Source organism: Aptenodytes patagonicus, chromosome 1 (assembly GCF_965638725.1).
Source record: "Aptenodytes patagonicus chromosome 1, bAptPat1.pri.cur, whole genome shotgun sequence".
Taxonomy (NCBI): domain Eukaryota; kingdom Metazoa; phylum Chordata; class Aves; order Sphenisciformes; family Spheniscidae; genus Aptenodytes; species Aptenodytes patagonicus.
The window spans coordinates 200036031-200060215 of record NC_134949.1 but is presented as its reverse complement, the minus strand read 5'-3'; the positions used below and the strand labels follow the sequence as shown (position 1 = coordinate 200060215).

The 24185-nt window shown below is 38.7% G+C and overlaps 1 protein-coding gene across 3 annotated transcripts; it reads right to left on the bottom strand.

Annotated features, from left to right (window-relative positions):
• Nucleotides 1-1048: 1048 nt before the first annotated feature.
• ALG5 (ALG5 dolichyl-phosphate beta-glucosyltransferase) lies at nt 1049-24027 on the bottom strand. Of its 3 annotated transcripts, none has more exons than XM_076364237.1 (10): nt 23885-24027; nt 22756-22927; nt 21876-21922; nt 21129-21197; nt 19791-19883; nt 18068-18181; nt 16673-16732; nt 13300-13451; nt 3510-3595; nt 1049-2307 (listed from the first exon to the last, which is right to left on the bottom strand). In XM_076364237.1, the coding sequence occupies exons 1-10, from the start codon at nt 23954-23956 to the stop codon at nt 2195-2197; spliced, it is 978 nt and encodes a 325-aa protein (XP_076220352.1). In that variant the 5' UTR covers nt 23957-24027; the 3' UTR covers nt 1049-2194. The 3 variants fall into 3 exon arrangements, 2 of the variants coding, with proteins under 2 accessions (XP_076220352.1, XP_076220353.1); XR_012997909.1 differs by lacking the exon at nt 1049-2307 and adding an exon at nt 15962-16070 and having other exon boundaries at nt 3511-3595; XM_076364238.1 differs by lacking the exons at nt 1049-2307; nt 3510-3595 and adding an exon at nt 5194-5243.
• Between the last annotated feature and the right edge of the window lie 158 nt (nt 24028-24185).

Below are 24185 nucleotides of genomic sequence, written 5' to 3'. Positions count from 1 at the left end.
TCAGCCACAGATCAAGTCTCTTTTCCGTTTCTCCCCATTCTCCTTCTGTCCCAGCTTACTCCTTTTGTTTTTTCATCCCAGTTCAGCTTTTATCCCCACTGCAACGGAATGTGTCAGGCTACACCTATACAAGTAAACTACACTGTGCCAGGTGTCCCACAGCTGCCTATCCCTGCTCTCAACATATTTTTGGGCGCAGCGTGGCAGTCAGTGCAGGTCAAGGACTACCTCCAACAGACAGTTCAGATGTAGCAAGCCTGCTTTGAAAGGCAGCTGAGAAGGGAGATGTAGGTATACGGGTGTGACCAGTGCCATGTCGATCAACCTCAGAGCCAGAGAGGAGACTCTGCACTATGAAGAAGTGTAGTGACCTTTATCCATGGCTCAAATCCACTTAAAGTATAAGAGAATTCCCTGGCAACAAGTTCTAGAATCCAACCCCACAAAGCTCAAAGATGGTAAATCTAACCTTACTTCTGCATCTCTGAGATGGAAGCTATCAAGTGTTTTGTTGGACTGACATACGCACAGTTGCTAAAGGAGACTGCTCAATAAGGAGAGAGTTACTGGAGAGTTAACTGCAAAGTTTTGAAAAGGCTTTGTAGAAAATGCACAAATTAATTAAAAAAATTATCATAAAATTAGCACCCCCCTTCCAAGCTTTGGCATCCAATTCAAAACCAGAATTTTTTTAAAGAAGATGTCACCAGATGTTTACTTATCATGCAGAAAATAATGCATGACCTAAGCCTCATCATTTGAAAAAGGTGAACTATTTTGGTTAAAATTTCAAATAAGCTCAACTTTAAGGTAAGACATGAGGAAAATTTTAGGAATCTACTTTTGAGAACTGGTTGGCAACTTTAATTAATTATAGGCAGAGCTATCATTGTCCAGGTTCGATCAGGGAAATTCACTTTACAAAAACTAAGAAGCTGGTATTTTATTCTAGCAATGGCAACGAGAGTCACGTGATTGATTCTGCAGAAGTGACAGAGATGTATGTGGACTAGGCAAGAGAATAAAGCCTGCGAAATCAAACCCAAGATACTTTTTGATAATTTATTCCAACACATCAATTTATAGAAAACTGAGGTAACCCTAACAGGAGCAAAACTCAACTCAATATTGCAGAAAGAATAATAAAAGTCACCAGTGAAATCATATGTGAAAGTACAACCATACACCGTTCAGTCTTTAAATCTGTTCAAATTTGTACATGTTTCCGAAAGAAAGATTGGCTTAGTTTGTTGGCAATCCACGACCGTTTTGAAAGCACTATTGAAACTTGTGTACTGTAACAGAGTATGACGTTACTAAGAAAGACTCAAGACCCCTCCCTCCCTCTCTGATCTCATTTGAAGCATGAGAACTTCAAATTGGCATTGCTAATGCACAGGCCCCCAATGTACATTGGGTCTCATTTTTGTATACTCTGAATTAGCCTTCCATACCCTTTTCGCTACAGATTTGTAGATGCCAAGGACTCCCAGCCTTGAGCATGCAGTATTAATTTGTACACATGAACAAAACAGATTTATAAAAGACCACATTTTAAAATGAAATGTGCTTTCTCTTGGACCTTCTACCGTCTGGAGACGATCTGCAGTTTGATCTCAGACAAAAACATTTGGAATGTCAAGAGACCACTGAAGGTTCTCAGAACAGCCTTATGAACATTACTGTTATAAACCAGTAAAACCCATTAATGTTCCCCATAACGTTGAATCTAAACATCCATCAGCGTGAACCATGACTGATCATTCCAAGTTGCAATATGGCCATATATTTCCAGATACTACAGACACAAATGGTTGTGGTCATTCACAGCACCATACTGCACAATGTAGAACAGAGTGCTGCTTTTTAATATGTATAAGGAAATTCCAAATGTATGATGAGACAAAAGCAGATATATTTATTTGAGTGGATTTATAAGAGATGTTAAACATACTATTTAATAAAATAAAAACCTGATTACCAGATAAGAAAATCTTTCTGGAAATGCTTTCTCTTTTCAAAACGTTGTACAAATTCCCTGCTGACAATCTTATAAAACAGATACTTGCTGCAAAAATGAAACATACAACAGGAGCAATGAAGAATTACCTCAGCTTTCATCACCACTTCACTTGATTGAAACTGTTCTCCTGTTCCATTAAGTATAATAATATATTTGGAAAATGTAAATAACCTAATTACATTTTCTTGTTTCAAGCTGCCAGGCACCAGTCATATATCGCAGTCGTATAAAAAGAAGATCCCTGCCCATCTGCAGCCAGCTCCAAAAGGGAACTAACTTAGAACCTGTGATTAATGAAAAAGAAAATCAGAAGGACGTTGTTAGAAAAAATGAGCATTGGCAAGACACGCATTTAAGTAGTCATGAACCTCTGCATTCTGAGCACATTCAGACCCCCAACCTAGACCTTAACATTAATAAAAATTTGTATTGCGAAAGTTATTGCTTTATAGCATTACATATATATATACATATACCATAGGTGGGAGATTCTAGTTTGCAAGCAGCACAGTAATTCCATGTACGTCACAAGATGCATAGTCTTCTCTGCTACAAGGCTTTCTTCAAGTAAATAGGAATCTGAACACCAATAATTAAGCAAATTATTTCTTAGCAACTTTGGAGAAGAGGACCACCACGTTGTCTTACAGCAATAATATGAACGTGCCAATCTTCAGGCAAGGTAAGGAACCCACACTGTGAAACCAAGCCCTCTCTGCTAACATTTGTGTTAGGTGCAATATGCAGGTGGAACTGCATTGAAAGAAAACATTTCTTTTCTAGTAAAGTTGGCTTAGGATGTTCTCTACTTGCACCCTTCATTCAACAACTTTCTGTTGTTCAGGGGCTGTGTTGAGGAGAGATTCAGATTAAAAAAGGAAAAAAACCACGAAAGGGAAAAAAAGAAGGAACTGCATTTGATGGGAGGGAGGAAGTGAGCAGAAGCAAGCAGTACCTCTTAAGCTGGCTTTGCTGTGAAGAAATACGTATGGAGCTATACTTTCCAGTAACCCAGTAACAAAGACCTCCCTACAGGTCTGAAAGAACATCACATCTTAAGAAGAGAGCGTGCCCTAGAGGAGGCCTTAATAGGTGGGCTGAGAATTTTGGAAGGCAAGACACAGTGAAATGGAGTTGAATCAATAAACAATGATGGTCAGACTTCCTGCACAGCATTTTGCAATTGCAATATTTTTATTAACATATTACAGCAAGAGGACGTGCCAAAGTAGTGCTTTGTCCTAGCAGTATAACTACCTACTTTTGTCTCCAGTGGGAGCGCAGAGCTTCTCCCCCTTGCCACCCCTTCACCCACTCTTTCTGTACCATGCCATGGCAGAAGGCTGGCAAGGACACGAAATTCAAAATTTGTGTGGAAAGAAGGCTGTGTATTATCAAAACTGGGTAAAATATGGGAAGACCCTCGGATATTTTCTTCTGGATTGACACGTAAGGAATCTTATAAGAATATAAACAATTTCCCTACCTTCAATTTCAGTCCAGTTGACAGCAATTTCTGCTATAGGTATTCTCAAATGCTGAGCTATATAAAGAAGTTCCACATCAAATGCCCTGAAGAAGAACAGGAAATAGCAAATACAGTTACACTTATTTCCAGAAGAAAGATGGTGGCACTATTAATTAAATCCCTAGCCTGATTTAAGGAGGTTGGTGTTCAGTTATGAAGTTGATACCAATGCTGATATCAGGTCAGGTCAGATGCACGTGAAGGGAAATTAATTTCCCTGACTGGACGGCTCAGAACATAGCCAATATACAGACAACAATACTTCACTGCGTCCTGTTTTTGAAGGTATAGGTCACACTGCGTTCAGACCACTGCTCACTTTTCATTCTGCCACAATCATGATTTAAACATTTTTAAAGACCAAGCAGTCAAACGTGCAGTGCCAATCTACATCTCTAGTAGTTTCATCAAAGGGGACAACTACCTGCTGTGGCTTTATGTCAATCTACAGCTCTAGTAGTTTCATCAAAGGGGACAACTACCTGCTGTGGCTTTATGCTGATCTGATGGTTTCTCCTTGTACTTTCCAAGTCAAGAATAAAGGCAGCAGCACAGAAGTGAGAAATTATCTATGCTACTGTGCATATGAACAACAGTTGTACTTTACCTGGTGACCACTTAATGTACAACACAAAAACCCTCTTGAGAGACCTTTTTTGCTGGCACAATTGTTGGCAGGTTGTGCAGCAAAATGAATTGGGGAAGTGATCCTACACCAAGCCAGCTGCCCCTCCCTGCCCAGTTTGTCCAAAATATGCTTTAATCCTCTCAGTTCTCTGCACAGAGAATTGTTTGTGTGTTTCATTCTTGCAACTGCATGCTCAAGTGGGCCTTCTGCATCTGAGACACTGAGGCTTTTGGTATTAGAAAAGTGTTTTGGCAACTACAGCTTGTAATGCTCATGTAGAAATCAGCATATGAAACTACCAGTAGCTACTATTGACAAGGGTGAATGCAAATCACAATTATGAAGATTCCAGTGATTTTGGTTAAATGTCTTAGATTTATTGATTGCTGGGTCTTTTTTTCCCCCCTCTTTGTAGTCTTCAAATGCCAGTAGGGCTGTTCTTGTTCCTTAAATGAGTTCTAGTAATTGGTATTTAAGCTAAACAGCATCCCCCCCGAAAAAAAAAAGTTTTTTAAAAATAGTAGTCTGTATTGGAAAAAACTGTCAATGGCCATCCACATCCGATTTCTACTAGATTCAATACATAGTCAAACACAGAGTTTTTTCCCAGGGAACTAAACCTTGAAGGTTAAGGAATTGGAAATGTTTTAGCCAAGCTATTGGGAGGGTTTCCAGTTTGATGTCAATGGAACAGATGTTCCAAACCAGCTTACATAGGTCTTGAAAACATGGCTGCAAGGCAGTCAAGTACAATTCAACAACAGTCCACGTTTTCTCTCAATAACTTCGTAAGTTTAGAATCTCCTTAAATTCTCATTGCTAAGTCCAAGACAATTTTCTTTTCAAATGAAAAAAACTCTTTTGCCACCGGAGAAAATGTATGCAATAAAAAAATAATATTATTTATAGTGTTATATAAAATAACACTACAGAAAGGGTAGAAAGGGACAGACACGGGATCAAGAGCAGGCAAAAAGACATACTTTAGCAGGTTGCTGGCCAAGTTCAGATGTTACTTCCTTCTACTTCAAGCCTTTTAAGCAGCGCAGTGCATTTCTGCAAAACTATTAATGAATGCAACAACAGAAGTCCACTTTGAAATGTGCACTTAGGTATGACACATACATGTAGATTCGCACTGAAGTACAGACCACAGCACGCTGGCTTGCTGGTGAAATCATTACCAAACATGCATCAACCTGAACTCGCACTGTACGTGTATGTTACAGGAGAGCTATTGATATCACTCTGGACAGCATTAAAACATGCAAAGGCAGCATCAACAGAGGTTAGCTACAGAGACTACAGTTATTGTATATAGAGAATTTAGAACCACTCTGTAAATCTGATTTTGATTAGGACACAGGCCTTTTAATTGTCACAAAAAAGTTACAGGAATAAATGTGTTGTTTTTTTTTACCTCAGTGAACTGAATCTGCTCCAAGCAGCCTTGCCATTTCACTGTTTTCTTTAAATGAGGGTTGAATATTATTTTATTAATTATGCCATGGTCTCTTCTACTGAAGTTGTATTATTTAATTTTTTGCTGACATTTTACATTTGTAAGCCAAAAACCCTATGTATTCACCTTTGAATGTTTATGAGTCGTGTATTAAGACTAAGTCTAATTTTGTAATACTTACTATTTAACTGACTAAAAATCTTAAGAGACACAGAATAATTGTCTGATGAATTATACTATATGCGCCGCTCTAAAAGTATTACTACATAAAGTATTAGCCTAGTGAACTAATAGTTATCTGCAACAATTCCTATAGACAACTGATTATTGGAATGTCAGCATATACATCACAGTACAACAACATTAAATACTTTGGTGAACTACAGCGCTGAAAGTAAAAGATTAAAAGCACAGGAATTAATCAGGTTGAACACTAATATTGTTACATGTGGTTGCCATTTGTGTAACAGTGAACATACCCTGAAATTAAAAAAACCCTATTCAAAGCTGACAGGAGAATGACTTCCGTAGTATACTGCTGGGATACCTTTTTTCTTCCCCTGTTCTCCACCACCTTTCAGTACACCTCATACACATACCAGAATAGTTAATCAGGGAATATAGCTCGCAGTGTATTCAATATACTGATAGTATTATGCCCATACTGCAGATCACCAGATCCAGATGGTACAGAAGAACCATACAGAATTTTCCACAGTCAGGATTTAAGTGTGGGTATGTTAGCTGGAGCCTACCCTAGAGGAGATCAAGACACCACCAGTGGATGAGTTGGTGAGTGCAATACACGTGTTTTGACATGAAGCCATTTGTGACTAATTAACACGTGACAGAACTGCTCTTAGAAACAGCAGGGAATTATTCACACCATCCACTTCACCGGATCCTGCTGCAGAGAGTGGAAGTAGGTGCCTCTGGGGCAGGGGGACACAGCTGAGAATACCTAAGTTTGGCTCCAGCCTGAATGAATTCGGGCTCCAATCTAAGTACCCAAAGTTAGACACCCAAAAATACATGGTGCGAACAACTTTGCCTTCTATTTCTAATAGTGGCTCCATTATGTGATAATTAACATAAACATGAAGTGTAAACTACAGAAAGAGAAAAACTTCTCCATGTGGTTGCGTTTACGCTGAGAGTACTTTTGGTTAAGTTACAATTTAAGACAATGCTGTCTAAAATTCAGCTGAACATGGAAGTTGGTAGGTGTTTAATTGAATTCAACCCCTTTAAACTGAACCCTTAAAATGCTTCAGCTTATAAAATATCTATCCTGCAAAATTATTCTGTATTTTAAAATTGCACTAGGACTTTTTTTTTTGCTGGTCCAATATTAAGTGTTTCAAATACCAAAATCAGGCCTTCAGTTACACTGTTTTAACTGGAATTTAGGACTTTTCTGCACCCAGGATATGTTGTTCCAGCAAACTCTTAATGGGCAGAGAAAACTTTTCAGCAGTCAAAGAGGTTTAAGAATGAAACAGGATTTCAAGAGGGTTAGACTGCCACTACCGCTCTAGCTGTACTGGGGCTTTTGAAAGTCCGCATATGTCTGCTAGGAGCAGGAATTTTTACAAGACAAAACAGACACAGTTATAACAGCAAAATATTTTTGTGTTGATTAGACGTTCATAAACAATTCTACTTGTCATGCACAAAATCAGGAAAAAACAATTCATTCCACTGCTTGTGTTGGTCTACAAGGCCAAAGAAGTGGAAAAAAATCCCTGTAGCAATATGAATGCTTATTTTTCTGTAATTTTTATATAGAGACTCACATTTAGAGATTAGAGACAAACTGGAGAAACAAACATTAATTTTTTATATTGAGCTTTCGAGTTTCAAATGTGAAACAGCATGGCTTGTTCAGTTCACACGGCAATTTTTACAGACAAAAGTAATAGCAACAATTTGATCTAATCAGTGATCTGCTGAGTTGCGTAATATCATTATAAATTGCCACTTTACAAAAGTATGTCAATCAAACCAGGACTAGAACTCTGCTTTGAACTTCCCCTCATTTTATCAATATTCCAGGTACGACAGTAACTGCTGCTATGTCTAGTTCTCCTAGGTAAAGAAAAACACTTTCTGGCCGTGAGAAAATTTATGATTTTTTTTTTTGTAGTCAGAAGAAATCAATGACCAAATTTAGGATAGGAAAATTCTACCAGTGAGACCATTTAATTTTCCAGTTTTCCTCCTGTGCATTAAAATTTAACATAAACAGTTACATTTCTCAGGTCAAGACTGTGGATGCAGAATTAAAGCTTTTTTTGAGCCTGAAAGTGAGTAAGTCCAACTGTCTCTATTATGTTTTTAAAATATCCCTTTTAATTTTCTTTTAATTTTAAAAATGTGCTCCATCCATTTCTGAAAAATAGATTAGTGGTGTAATCAGATTCAGAACCTAAAACGCAAAACATATGCTCTCTGTTCAAAAGGTTGCTCTCATTTCAAACTAATGTCAAAACTTTGCTATTTAGAAAGTAAATTTCAAGAACGTTTGGTTTGTATTCGCATATACACAGCCAGCTCTCCAAAGGACAATTAAACAAAAAGGTCAATGAGAACACTCACAAAAAAAAGCTAATTTAGGATGTAAGCATTATTTCTTAGTATCAAATATATAAACAGTTTCCAGTATCTATTAATTTTCAAATGCTTTCTAAACTTTAGGGTTAGACTAACAAAATACTCTAGGAAATATCTTGGTCTCTAAAAAGTGTTACGTGATCCTTATCACCATAATGATAAAACAGTATTTTTCCTTGTATATTTCAGTTTGCTTTTAAGATTTCCTAAATATAAGCATCTATAAATCAAGTGCAGCACAGCAAGAAGAAAACTGTGGTCTGTTTTCTAGCATTTTTAACATTAAAGAGGTGATATTCAATTCAATGTCCACTGGAATAGAAAGAGCATTTAGAAAGCAGAAAAAAGTGAAGGTCTAAGCAATTAGTTTTTCATTCTTAATGCAGCTGATACTGGGTTATTTCCTTATGATTAAACTAATATTGAAACTGTCAAAGATGGACCTAAGATCATATGAAGGAAGATCTTGATGTCCTCCCCTTCTTTTTCATATGAAAGGTGAATATGGAAACACAAGACTCCCATTTTATTGGTGGTGCTGGTGAAACACTGAAAACGCCATGTGCATTTATTTTCGTGTCTCTGATGGCTATTTAAAGTATGGAAACTTAGAAATCTTTCAGCCTGTCCATCCTAGCAGCAGGATAGCTATGTTGTCTACATTGACGCATCTATTACAGGGTGTAAGATGTTCAGCTTCCAAGAAAGAGACTGCGCTCCTAACACTTGCTCTTTGACTGAGGTATGTTATCAGCCTGCTGAGAGACATAGAAATAAAACCTGTATTATTTCTTGAGTGTGTATTGCTCTGCCTTTTGGAGCAGTACTGACAATATCCAGCACTTCAGGGCAGTATCCTACTGCCCACTGCTAATTCAGCACTGGTGCTCTCTTTTATGCAGAGGAACTACTGGACTCCTTTATCTGAAGGGAAGAATTCTCTGGGCTTTTTGTCTACAGAAACAACTGGTGCTGCCTGTACGGCCCAGAAACTGAGCTGCCTTTGATACAAAATTGCTTCAGTAGTTTTTCTTCTAACTCACTACCTTCAGGATTTACTGAATAGTTTATCCTTTCGATGCAGTTGAGGCACCAGCAACCTGACACATGTTTTTTCCTACATATTACTACGCTATAAGTCGATTTTACCCTGCTGAACTTCAGTCATCTACAGTAGAGATAACTCCTTCTGTACAAATTGTCCAGAGTCCCTTTATAGTCCAGGGCAGGAAAAAGGCATTTGTTGGCTACACTTTATCTGGCATATTTTAGAGGCCTATATTAGGATGAAATGAATTATACTCTAAAATTGTCCCTTCTATTGGTCTGAGAAGGGAGGCTAGGTGACAAGGAGATGCACTCTAAATGCGATGAAGCAAATCCTGTCCATTGTGTGTGTGTATTTATACCCTAACTGAGCAGTAAGCTTAACAGTTCAGGGCAGGAATTACTAGATAGACAATTTTATAGTCATTTTGTATTAATATCATGAGTAAATATGTTATGTATTAATGTTTAGTCTAAATATTTATTAGGTCCTCACATAAGACTACACAACACTGTAATACCTCAAAAAATCTGAGCCTGACAAAACTTGAGCAGACAGAACATATGAGGCTTCTGCAGGAACCGAATTGTGTTCATTCTCTTCAACAGCTCACCACATGCTCCGGTTCAGCAGCGAGGGAGCCCTCGACAGACTCAGTGACTAAGGTGCTGGCTCTCAGACGGCTTTTATCCTCTTAAACGCTGCCTGTTTCTTGAATGTTCCCCAGCACTCTCCTCCATTATTACCAGAATATCTGAGCACTGACCACACTGAACTGAATTCTTTCAATACCTAACAGAGCTGCACTTCACTAATGGGATTTTAAGATTCAAAAAGAATCAAATAATTTCTTCAGATGTCAAATAGCCCCAATGCAGTGATGCAGAGGTGGTAATAAACCCCGACTTCAGAGCCTTTTGTCCAATATCGAGAGAGTGGTTTCTCTGCAACCCCCTGCTGATGGTCTCAGTATGAGTAAGTTGTTTTGTGACCCAGTTAGGGACGCACCGTTGTTCCAAGTCAGCAGAAATGCAATACTGACTACTATTTCTTCCTCTTACATCTTCATTCTCGTGACATGTACAAAACCTCCATGGCACAATGTCTAACCAGTTTTTATTTTCATTTTTACACACACATGCTATGCAATGGAAAGGTATCAGGGGCCAGCTTTGTTTAAAATAAGAAGTTTCCATTATTGGACTATTTCAGATTCTTACATTACCACATACAAAGGAATCCAATGTACGGTTCTACGGCATGAATGTTTGATGTCCCTGTATCATTTCCTACTGCAATTATCGCAACTGTCTGTACACCACAGACATCCCACTTACGACTACCGTTTCCTTTAATATACCCACCTTCCCCACATGCTTATACCTCCCCATATCCCAGTTTTCTTTCCAGATCTTATGAATATTAACTGGGAAAGGGACAGTACTCTGTTTTGTGCACTAAAACGTCAGCTTCCAGTTACACAAGCTGAATGCCTATCTATGAAGCAGATGATAAGCAAATTTTGAGTCCATACTGTAGTTTTTTCTTCAGCAGTGGCAATCATCTGAGTTTCTCTCCCCTACTAGGGTTTCAGTTGCCACAAAACTTGCCGAAGCTTTCCATCTTGAGATCTCTAGTCTTCTGTCAGATTTCATTGAAATTAGCCAGTAAGTTTGCAAATAAAGGCAGGGAAGTACAGGGATCGCCAGAAGGACAGATGAGGATAAAAGCAGACAATATATTGCCTGTTTCGGCAGAAAATTAAACTGAATAAAAAACGTCTAGTGTTGTTTTAGGCAAATTTGTGACTTGGAAGTCTCTCAAGAGCTGTTTATTGGAAGAATTTGAGTTATTCTTTTCTTGAATAACAAAACAAACATTCTTCATCACTAACCAGTAAATTTCACACAAATAGGAAAACACTTAGGGGATTAGTTTATGGATTACTGTAAATAAAAGAGCAAGAATAGAAGGCTAATTTTATAGCAGCACGTATAAGCACACACCAAGACCTGAAGATCCAGTGTGTTCCACACCTGCAATAGAATTACTGTAAAATAAGTTAGCAATATCCCTTTTTCACTGCCTCTATTCCAGGATAATGGGGTACAGATGACAACGTACAGCACAATTATTTTCACTCTTTCGTTCCTTTGTTGCTAGAGAATCTGAATAGCAGAAGAAAGCGTGTTAAGATTTTTTTTTAATAAAAAACTGAACACTTTACATAATATGTCTGCCCAATAAGTACAATTATAGTAAAAATCTTCCATTTACAACAGAATAAGATTGAAGATTGCATTTTTACAGATTAAACTTATGATCCTCCTTCATTTCTTTCAGTATTTCTTCTTGAAGCCCTTCATTTAGAGAGTGAAGTTAAATAGGATAATTTTGAGATATGCACTTCTGGGCTATGCGTACATGTTTTACCATGTATTTAGAAAGTTCCTGTATATGAAATTTACAGAACTTTACAGATCAAGTTTGGTTTTGAAGGTAGCAGCAGAAATCATGTTTCTGGTTCAGCTATAGCTTTCTTTAGGGCAATAAGCAAGCCACTCAGCTAGGAAAGTGATTTTGTGAACGCTGACTGCTCACAATTCCAGAATCAATTGAACAGAAGCGCCACGTTCTGCATCAGATTTGTGCACCCAAACACTACCTTTGTAACCCCATTCTGGAGGAGCAATATAGCTCAGCTATCACTGCCAAAGATCAGCCTAAAGCTAGATGTATTGGAATTGACTAGGACTGTGGGATTACACGCATTTTCATATGAGAACATCGTTCAGTAATTCTGTTCCCTGTCAGCAAGTAGTAGCCTGTAAGAGTTTTCCTTGGATGAAGATAATAGTTTGAAAAGATTTGATTACACTTAATTAAGCCTGGGGACTGTCATCATCCTTTTCAGCAATAATTGTCGTGTAGGAAATTTACAGAAATTATGGTATTTGTGCGGAAAAAGTGTTTCAGTCCCATAACAGCAGTCATGACTGTATCACTCTCATAAGGGAACTGTTCTAGCTAAATTATAATGAGAGCGCTCTAAAGTAATTAAAAGACTATGCATCATTTTCTACTGTCTTACATCAATAAGATCTATGAGTAGTTCTCTTGTGAAATATTCTAGCAAGAAAATAAGCTAAGAGTAGGCATTTCCTTTCACTTTGAGCCTTCAGTGATTACAAACACCAGAAATGGATTTTAGGTAAAGTGTTTTGGTTACTCAGCACTGAATTGTGAGGTTGTAATGCGTAAAAATAGACTGATAAAATTTTTGAATAGGATTAATAACTCTTAACTTCCCATATCATAGTAAGAGCTTCTCTGCATTTCTTACTCTGCTTGCATGGCTCATATCTGTAAAAGGAGAGAGGACTCTTAGAAATAGGGAGTGGATTACAACACAACCAAAAATTAATTGTTTGGGATTTCTTTTAGAGGTGAAGAGAGGAGAGTTCTTGGGATTTTCCTTTTGTTTGCTCCCCTAATCAATTACCAGTTGCTCTGACAAGGCAAAACCAGAATGTCTTACTTCTCAGTATTACACAACTCTTTCTATACCCCATGCCAAAGTAAAATGGACTTGCAAGGAGTCAAGGAGTCAATTGTTGCCACTCCAAATCTCAGCAATGTAGTCTTAAAATACTTCTTGCAGTTTACATTGGATGCTCTTTTAAAATTAAAACTTAGTAAGCCTATTTGTTCCCCTTCTCCCTATCATCATGAGTAGAAAGAATAAAATTAAATACTCAACTATTTCCTAAAGTATATCTTCATAATAAAATAGAATTCCTAGCAAATGCCAGGATATTTTAGCATAACAAGAAATCTAAATTGCCAAGCAAGTAGTACTATACTTGGTTAAACTGAGCAGCTAGGATTTATACACAGACATCACATGCTTCATAGTAGCTGCAATACTGAAATTACTTTTTCAAAACCATGTTCAATTAGGAAAAAAAACAACAAAAAAAAAAAAGAAAGAATTTACCAGCGTTCTATATGTAGAGTTGAGAAGGTCCGCAAGGCAGCTTCTCTGGTTAAAAGTTTAAATCCGCACTGCGTGTCCCTGATCTCTTTGACACAGAGAAACCATACAAGGAAGTGGAACCCATACATAAGAAGAGTTCGAAAGTAAGAGCGCTGTGGACAAAAGGCAGGAAGTTAGATGGTTTCATTGAAGCGATGAGCGAAGTGTTTGAACAGAGCTGGCTTACAGGACAATAATCCTGTTTCGTGATAGCTTTCAAAGTTTGTAAACTGTTTTTGTTTTGCACTGGAATAAACCCAGAACTTTTCAATTGTTACAGTGAAACAAAATTACAGCTGAAAAGGCAAGACTTGCCAGTCAAGCGCATGGTTAGGATGCTGGCCTAGGATATGAGAAGTCCAAGTTCTTTCTTCTGCTTTCCCTAATTCAGAGCAGCTTTTCATTCTGGATAATGCCTTGTTAAGTGGAGCAGGAACCTGCACCTGGATTTCAATTAATGAGTGGGACAGCCATAGTATCTTCTGGTTCTCTGGGAATTCCCCCAGGAAAAGAAGAGTGAAGGAGGAGGGGGGTGGCATGCTACATGCTCTATTCTACCGGACACTTACAAGCTATTTTTTCCTCTGTCTGGTCCTCTTGTTTTCCTTAAAATTGGTTGAACATGTCTAACAAATTTGAAAGTTACCAGGACAAACAGTGGAGAATAAGCCAGCAGGACTGCATAAAGACTGCTATTCTTAAGAATACACACTAAAAACTAAACAGGTTCCAGCTGCTACTCTGACACAAAAATTTAAAAAAAAAAAAAAAAAAAAGTTTTATATTATTAAAAAAAAACCAAATGGGAGCATCTCTTGTTTGCCACCCACTTCTTTCATTCAAGGCGGCATGATCTCCAGCGCTTGCACACACCGTGTTAAGGCACTTAAAGGAATGCAATTAGAGAATGCACTTTTTTGCAGTATATGATGGACCAAGTAAAAACAGGACTAAAGTAACAGCTGCTATGCAAGATAATATTTCATTTTATATTTCCAGCAATGTTACACAGTCACCTCTTTTGTTCTTTTGCTTTCACAAATGTATTTTATGTTCCCGGTAAACATTCTCCCAGCCTACTCTTTAGTTACACTTTTATTCTTGACATAATAATCATGCAGGTAAATTTGTCTAAGGAATCCAGAGGCTGGACTCTGGGTTTGCAGAGGTCCCTCCTAGTCTTTTATTCAAGACAGCTCCTGAGCAACTAGAACTCTGATCCACAAACAGCTTCTGAACTCACTGCTGGTCTTAAGCTCAATTTAGGTGATTGTATCTAAGACTGCAAGCCAAATACCATGCAAAAATCTTTAGGAGCCTACAAGTTAACTGGTAAGCATCTCTGGGTGGTAAGTGATGCCTTTAAAGCTAATAATTTCAAACCTCACTTGAAAAATCAAAAGATGCTCAGCTTATTATGTAATAGTCTTTGGCTTAAGGAAATTCAAATTCATAGCTTGTGCCTCTCAGAAAAGTGCTCTAGCCCATAGGTTAATGGTGGATCTGGTGTGGATTCTTTGGCTCTTTTGGTGAACAACTGTGTGACCAAGAACACAAGGCTACTTACTAGTCCCAAAAGGGAAGCTCTAAGAGGCTGCATGACTGCCAGCCAGTGAAACTGTGCACTTACTTCACTAAGAGGACTTCCTGGGTTACGTTCATCACTCCCAGGACTATTTATGCATGTCATACTAGGGTTTCACTAAAGTACATTAACAATTCTGGAGGCAGAACAGAATTCTTCATGTCTTGAGACTGAATTTAAGGGTGAAATTCTGGTCTTAATAATAAATCCCATACGGCTGCTTCTCACAGCTTCATTCTCTCTGTAAGCACAGAGAGAAATCCCAACTTCTCCAAGACTGTTCTGCGATTTTTTTTATACCTATTGCACTACACAACAGTCTCTTCCCAGTGTGGTAAAGGCAGTCTTTCCTTTCCAGTCTGGGGACAGCTGGGTGACAAAATGGGCTACATATTTCAACCAGAGCAGTACTACCTAACCAGTTGGTGATTCCTTTATCAAAAAGTCAGAAATATGGGGAGAAACAGGAAGCAAAGGATGGACACATCTTAAAAATTGTACTTTTGCATTAAAAGATGCATTAAAAGTCCTGTTCCAATTCCTCTCCTTCATGTAGCAAGACCTTCAAAGATGAAAAGAAATATGAATGCGCTGAAGAAAGTTTATCTGTATTCAGTACCTGACCACACAATGAAGCATTTTTTCTGGGCTCAAATTTATCAGCTACATGGTCTCCATGTAGTAGCAACATTTCCAGGATACACTGGCTGCACAGATAACAAATAACTGCAAATGGTATATTCTGTACTACAACCATGCAAGTACCATATCAAAGATTTATCCTAATTTCAGATAATGAAGGTTTTGGATTTGGGTTTTTTTGTGAGGATGCTAACATACACTCAGCAGTATTTACAAATCATCTTTCCAGTGAACCACTCCAATAGTACCTGATAAACCAGAAGAAAAAATTAAAGAACTACCAGGGGCTGAACATTACCAGTGTAACTTCTTTTGAACTTTTGTAACTATTTCAGTAGTTGTGTATATATTTTAGAATCATTTCAAGTATTAAACATCAGTATAAACAAAGCTTACTCTTGAGAACATTCAACATGATGAGCACATCCAACGATGCTGAAAAAATCAGTCCAGCAATGCATTTGTTGCAATACAAGTTCCATGCCTGTGCTTTGTCAACTACTGTCTGCCAAGACATCAGAAAACCAGATGCAAGATAAGACTGTGCGCCTATGCATCACTGTTTATCCCACAAGAGCTACACACAGAACAGTACTGTCTGTGTGTTCAGAACTTAACAATTTTACTATGAGTAATACAGGAAAAATTACAGTACGTTCTCACGAATTGAGATACTCTTTGTTCAAACAGTTTGCTGCTAATTATCCCTACTCATTTTAAGCAGGTTTCAAGATCTACAGATCAAGCTTTTGCACTGGAAGGGAATCAATAAAAATGAACCTATCTGTTGCCTCCCACTCCAGCCCCAGTACTGGTTAATAGGTACCAATACTGTCAGGGATTAGAAGCTCTGCTTGTAAGATGTTCTCAACTAGAAAAATTAAATCCATAAATTGGAACACTAACTGACTCCAGTTCAAAGTGCCTGAAATCTAGAACACATCCTTTGCATATGATGGAGCACATGCTACACTTATGACAAGCTCATCCTATGTTTTAGCTTCCATTCTTTTACAAAGATTGATTATCTAGTTGTAAAATCTATAGAGCGGAATCAAATAATGGAAGTATTTGAGTATTAGTACACAGCAGGAAACAGAAACAAACCTTTGCTATTGAGTCCTTCTCCAGATGAGCTCTAGAACCACAGGAAATAGCCATCTGGTTCTGCACAGGAATACAAATTAAAGAGTTATTACTTAAACTAACATTTTCTGAATCAGCGGAATCTTGTGCTGAGAACTGTGTAATAAAAAAAACTTCAAAGCAATATACTTTTCTGCTACTTTTTCTACTGCTAGATTCTGAGGCTAAAAATCAGTCTTTTCTACAATTAACAGATCATCTAAAGTTTATTACATTTTGCATATGGTGCATACAAATTGCTGCAATTTATTAAGGTCTGGTTTAGCTTACACTGTTCCTCTGAGGTATGCATGTAGTAAATGTGTTAAACAGAACAGATAAGCATTCAGCATTCCTAAGCACTTAATGTTATAATGTACGTTCTCCCTAAATATTGCACTGTGGAAGGGATAACAGAATAAAGTACTTGTTGCACTGATGTACCTTCAAACAAATAAAACGCCATGGTATCAGCCAAAAATACAATCTCAAATTAAATCAAAAGACGTGATCAAAACAAAAGGTTTAACACTACTCTCACACTACTACTACTCACACGAAATCTCTCAAATCTACTGTATTTCAGAGTGTGGGACTGATGCTGGAGAACCAGCAGCTGCTGCCGCCTTGGTAGCGGAGAGCATCAGGGAAACACTGCCGCTCGGCGTCTCCCGCACTTGCGGTCCTGCACTCGCCGACCGTGACCCTTCACACAGGCGCATTCCTCGCAGCTCCCGCTGGAAGGCTGCACATCACTTCTGGCACTTCGGGACACTAGCTACAAGTACCTCACTCATCTGCATTTAAGCAGAAAATAAACCTCAGTTCTTTCAAGTCAAGCACCCAAAAGAGAATGACTATGCAGGGAGGAGCTCTTGTTCCACAGGTTTTTGAATTTTTATTTACAATAGAAGTTCTTCCAAATACTAAGAAACTAACAACTAAATACTATTAAACTAACAACTCTGAGAAAAGAGAACCTCTATAAAATAGGGCGAAATCAAGATGCATCCTTAAAGGTATATAGGATGACATCAGATAAAAAGAAAATACAAAACAGTTAACAAAGAAAAAATTGGTTTTTAACTGAGTAGGCAACACATGGTGTTTGTAACAGAGTAGAACGACTTCAAAGGAAGAATGGTAAATAGAACATTATGTACTGCATTGAAATAGGCACAGTGAATGCAAAGGAGGTAAGAACTCTGTGGAAGCTACTTTCTGACAGCCCATTCTTGCAGCTTCTAAGCTTACACCTAGGTCTTCAGACTTACACCTAGATCTTCAATCAGATCTCAAAAAACTCAAGTTGAAGAGAATTATAAAAATCAATCTGTATGCATGTGTATTAAACAAACCATGAGAATTTATACTCACAGGCCACGGCTGAAGATTTTTTAGACCCTCTTCTACTTTTTCAATATCTGCAAATTTTGTAGCTCCATCTGCATCAGCCATAAGAATTTTTTTCCCCCGAGAACTAAAGACACCCTGTAATCAAAATAGTCAATAAAAATCAACACCTTTGAAATTGGTATTTGTCTTAAGCTGGCTGCAAGACACTCCAAAAACCTACTGTAGTAACTAGAACAGTGGTATCTCAAAGATTTAGCACAACAGGTGAGTCTTAATATTCTGCTACTAACAACAACTTATCAATTTATATTGTAATAACATCTAGAGACTTCACACACTGAGTAGCGTCCTGCAGTGACAGACAATGCATGAACACGAAAGGTTGAGTCCCTCTCCAGAGAAGCTTGCAAACTAAAAGCTTTACAAACCAAAATCCCCAGAGACAACAAGTTGCCACAGTCAGCTATACAGAGGAGCACAAAGAAGCAGTGATTAGCAGCTGCCACTGCACTGGATAGCTTTTCTTTGTCATTTGAGCTATGGAAAGGAGGATGCAGTGCTATTTTTTCCTAACACTGTTTCAAGAGAATTCAAGAGACAACCTTAAATTAGTTTTGAGTAATAAGTCACAGTATCACTGCAAAACATTGGTGATGCACAGGTCTCACAGCTTGTCTTGCCGTATTCTTGGTCAGACATCTTTGACAATTTTCGAAGGGGTCCAGACAGGAAAACAATTAGCAGTGGGTTTGCCAAAAGTACTGTCATAACCAAGCATGTGTGACTTTGGAAAAACCTGTCAAGGAAGTAGTAGTATATACATCCACTCTACACTTTGCAGTACAAAAAATATATCACACAGAGAATCGTTCCCCTTCTCTTGGAATAACTTCAAAATTATATCCCTTACAAAAGCTAATTTGTAAATTCAAAAGCTAAATGTTCTAATTTAATGTTCTCTCCATTTGCTACAGTTACTCATGTTTCATAAAAAAATTAAATTGACATATTAAAGATAGAGCTTAAAATACAGATAAAGACAGTCACCGATGACCCATAAATGATACCACCCTTTTTCACAAAAGTAAGGTGTCATTTATCTTAGGAAAAAATGTTCCTTTTAAATGTTCCTTTTAAATGTGTAACACCTATTTTATCCTTAGAACATGATGATTTTATGATAATATCTATGTGAAAATTAATATGGGAAGGCATAAATTGTGCTCGTTCTACTAGTGAGTGTGGGTGATAGCAGTGGGTTTCAGTAAACACAAACTTTGCTGGATGAGAGTGTTTGTTCATTAGCCATATTTAAAACCATAACTACGACCTGGAAAGCAATGTTTGCAAATTTAGCTGTATTTTCTCTACAAAAGCTTTACTTTAATCTGTAAAGTGTTTTTTTTTTTTTTTGTCTGTTTGGTTTCTTTTAAACGCAAGCCTATTTCTAAGTGGAACTAACAGGAACATGAAATTCAAGTCTAACTTTTTTTTTTCTTTTGAATTCTCATATAAAAAAAATTCTTTGTTATTGATCTTACTGGCAAGAAAATACTGTTCCCAAGATCTAAAATAAGCTTATTTTGAAAAGAGTTTTTGCCTTAATTTATAGAACCTGTACTCAGTTTTCTGATAATCATTTTGTTAATGTATCGAATTCAAAATGTCAATCAGCACAGCTCTATCTTCTGCATATTTGGGCACAGGTAGTTCAGACAGAGAAGGAGATGAAAGTATCAATTACCATCCTGACTGCTCCTCCTTTCCCTCGATTTTTTACCAAAGAAAGCACTCGCACTTTGTCGCTTCCATATTTCTTGCAGTACTTCATTGCAACCTGATAGACACACAAAAAACCAGCATAAAACAAAAACAGGAATCAAGGTAGAAGTTTACATTTGCTCACCCTTTTTAAAAAAAAATTTAATAGCACAGAGCTATTACCACTTCAGTCGGCACAAATACATTGCCAGTGTTTGCTGGAGTCTGGGAAAATAAAAACCAGTTCACGGTCAACACAAGAAGACTGAAGAAGCTAGTCACGTTCAGTAAGAACAGGATATTCCCCCCCCAGGCAATTCTAAACCCCATTCACCCAAGTCCCCAAAACTTAATACTAATGTAATTTATATCATACTATTACAGACCTTTTATAACAACACCAATAGTTAATCAAAGAAAAATAATTTTCTACTACTGCTACCTATTTCTCACTGGTCTTGCTGCTATCTATGGTTTTAAACAAAAATTCACAGTGACCTAAAATCCCATTCACACTGCAGAGATGTGCACATTTTGTTCCATGTTGTGGGGAAGAGAAAGCATGCGTTTTCTCCTCTAATTTTTTCTGAAGTTTGTCTCAAGCCCTTGTAAGTCAAGAGGCCCATGGCCATAGTGTGCTCAGTTAGAAACGATGCTAGAAGGAATGCAAACCAGTCCAAAAAATATATACGAGCAATCCTTAATGGACAAGCTTAAGGGAAGTAAATGAAAAAGTAGCATTCATTTTAGCAGCTAACTCAAACATCTTCCAAACAGCAGTAAAAAAACCCCTCAAGTTGGCCAGCCTTCCTTTCCAGTGACATACATCAAAGTTGAAGCAGAAGAACGCAGAACTATTTTGAAAATACTACTACTGGCACAGGGATTTTTAAATGAACAATGCCATGAAGGGTATGGGAAAGAGCTACACAACGTCAGCTGTTCTGTCAATCACAGTATAAATCAGCTATTTTAAAAGGCTTTTTAGCTTCCTCAAGTTCATATTCACATCACTATGCACATGTAGAATATTTCATAAGAAATTTCTTGAAGTTAAGATTAGAATATTTAGAATCTCAGCTGCAGCAAAATGGCTGTCACAGCCACCAATCAAGAATACTACATTTGCAAAAGAATTATACGTGTATGCATGTGTGTATGTGACATCCACAACGCATCTAGGACAATGACAGAAAGTATTCAGAAACATTGCCAACTACTTCAAGTACCAAAATATAAATGCAAAACATTGTTATATTCCACAAATGCAGTACAGAAATCCACGCCTCTGATTACTTGGTAAGACACTTCTTTTTCTTACCTTTGTAGTTTGATCTTTACTACCATCATCAACCACTATTACTTCATAAGTGAACGAAGGATCTTGTTTCTTGAAAATAAAAACAGAAATAATGCATTTCATCCAATTTCTTAAGTAGGTAGTAGGTCTTTCAAACATCAGCATCCTTTTCTCCCTAACAGTTTTTAACTCATTCATGGTTGCCAACAGACACAAATATGATGTAGTAAATTTGTTAAGATGGCACAAGTAAAGAATTTTGCCGTATTTGATGCGTGTTCCATTACATCGGCTTGTCATAGTTTTCCTCAGCTACCATCTAGAACTGAAAAATCAATTTAGTTGTAAAAGATGAAAACTCAGGACAACATCACTGTTAAGAAAACCCAAACAAAACAAAACCCACAAACCTTCACAATGGGCTTCTTACCCAGAGAACAAATCTTGATGAAGAACAGATGCTTAAGAAACTTGTTGGAACAAACCAGGATTTAGTTTAGAAAGCTAAATGTACGGTTAATCCTTAATCTCTGTCTTGGAGAGATATCGTGCATACAAAGATTTTTCATCATATATAGTATATTAAATTTTTACTTAATTTAAAAATACCTTCCGGCATTCAATCTAAAAATAACTGATAAGAGACAGAAGCATTACTTCTAAGTGGCTAAGTAATACTGTTTTAACGTACACCAAAATAACAAAGTGAATAGGTCACTGACTTATTACATAGAAAAATAATTAATTTTGAATGCAAAATGAAAATACCTGTCTTTTTTCTAGATAATCCAAAGCTTCATCCATCATAAGAGGTACTAGAGAAAAGGTGGAGGAGATCAGGTTAGTAGATTATAACAGGCAAAGCACCAAAGAGCACCTGCACAAGCAAGCTGAAAACAACCACAATGCAGAGCTGAGCAAGTTGCCTCTTTCATACAACACTACCTTCAGTAAACAAGCTTAGCACCTGCAACTCTAAGTCCTGTCCTTTCTGAATGCAAAAAGAACACTGAAGAAAATCACACGTGTAAGACAGGATAAAAACATTTCTTCTAAAACCTTGTGTCTAGATACGCTTTATTTGTCAACACCTCTCTTAATGGAATCCCAAGCAGCGCAGTATTGTCACTTACCAAGGAAAGGAATGACAATACCACGTCAACCCCAAGTACAGCTTTAGAGCTTGATTATTTCTATTGCAGCTGAAAGCCTTCACTTTTTAGTATCAGGTACTCATATATATGGCCAAGCCAAACAGGAACCCATGAGATCATCCTTTTTTTCTGCTTGTTTGAAGCTGCTGCTGTTGTTTACAGAGTGGGAAGCTCTCAAATCAATTTTAAAAGTCTTTTTCTACTTCTTGCCTTACAGCATTTACAGGGGCAATGAGCAGCCATTCTGCTGGACTTCATTAAAATAAAGAAGATTCTTACAAGTGCCCTATGCTATTTTTAGCAGCAGAAATCAAGTTACACAGTGTCTTAATTTTGAAATTCAATGTACTTGGACTGTTTTCTGGGAACTGTGTCCAAAATCAGATACATAATCTGGCCTGCCAGAATCTACTGCTAACATAACCTGACCTCTGCATTATTAGAGTAACAACAGACAGATTTTCTTCTTTTTCTCAAAACAAGAAAAATCTTACACCGGTCTTCCTCATTGTATGAGGGCACAACAACAGAGAGTTCCCTTGTAGGTGGATCATGTATACTTGGTACAGATTCTTTCCTGCCTTCGGCATTTACGAAGAATTTTTCTTCTTCGTGTCGGTGAAAGGTTGGCATTTTTCTGGCAGTTACATGAGCAATCATACAAATCTGTGATGAAAAAGAAATGAGAAAAATCATTGAGTATTCTATTAAAGGTTTACCTGGCTGTTGAATGTGCTACAAGGGCAACCAACTATATTTCAGTAATGAGGTGGGTCAACGGTGCAGTACTTCATCCACTGACCAAATCACACAGGACCAAAACCTTCTCATGCCATTTGATGACTCCATTTCACCTACTCTGACCACTGTCAGCATCATTGACTTGTTGCTGTTTTCAACTGCAAAGCATGTAGGTGCCTCCAAAGTTGTGGTCCAAGCCCCGCTGCCCCATCCCCAAGTAATGTCTACCACACAAGCTGGTGCTGCCTCTGATCCTGCACAGAGCCACTGAAATCAATGGCACTACTCATGACCAGTCAGCCATATGCCCTTGCAAAACTGAGGCTCTGACCATTTTTGTGCATGGCTAACATAAGTCTGCAGAACTTGGTTTCCGGAGTACTTTTACTTGGGAACACCATATATGCAGTACTGCTGATGGGCAGCAGAATTTCACTTTCCAGGTGTCGAACTTACCAAACTCGCACTATATTTCAGTCACTCGGAAACATACAGGACTGCCAAGGGATTACTGTGAAAGCGCGTCACCAGGATATTTTACAAAACATACTATAAGGATGAAACTCTCCATTTTTATCTCGTTTGCAAGGCGTCTGACCCCACGCCTTGTGAAAACACATTCCCCGCATAAAACCACGCACAAGCACAGCCCCGCCAGCTGCTGCAGAAACCGAACCAGGTGCGACCCGCGCCGCCGGCCAGTCCGGGCCTGCCCCGCCGCCTCGGCGGCGGGGTCCCAGGGCCCGCTGCAGGCCGCCAAGCCCCCTCGGCAGGCCCGGGGCCGGGCAGCGCCCCTGCCCCACACAGCGGGGGCGGGGACAGGGCGGCCCCACATACCGCCCCCGCCCTGGAGGCCCCCCGAGCCCGCGGCGCGGCTCTCACCAGGACAAGGAGGAGGGCGGCCAGGGCTGCCAGCACCGCCGCGGCTTCGGGCAGGGGCAGGGGGAGCGCCATAGCCCGCGGCCGGCGCAGGGCAGAGGCGTGGGGCGGCGGGCGGCGCCCTATCGCGCAGCGACAGCGACGCGGAAGCGAGCGCCTCACCGCCCGCCGCCAAGAGGGGCCGCTCAGCCCGGCGAGTGGCGCTGGAAGCCGCCGGCGCCCCCTGACGGCAGGGGCCCGCCAGCGCCGCCGCCCCTATTGCCGCCGTCGCAGCCGCCGCCGCCGCCAGGCCGCCGGCAAAGGC

Coding starts and splice junctions, on each gene's coding strand:
- ALG5 (XM_076364237.1), bottom strand. CDS start 23,956: ATGGCGCTCCCCCTGCCCCTGCCCGAAGCCGCGGCGGTGCTGGCAGCC. Junction 22,928..23,884: donor CCGCCCTCCTCCTTGTCCTG/GTGAGAGCCGCG, acceptor TTTTCATCACAG/ATTTGTATGATTGCTCATGT. Junction 16,733..18,067: donor AAAATCTTCAGCCGTGGCCT/GTGAGTATAAAT, acceptor ATTCCTGTGCAG/AACCAGATGGCTATTTCCTG.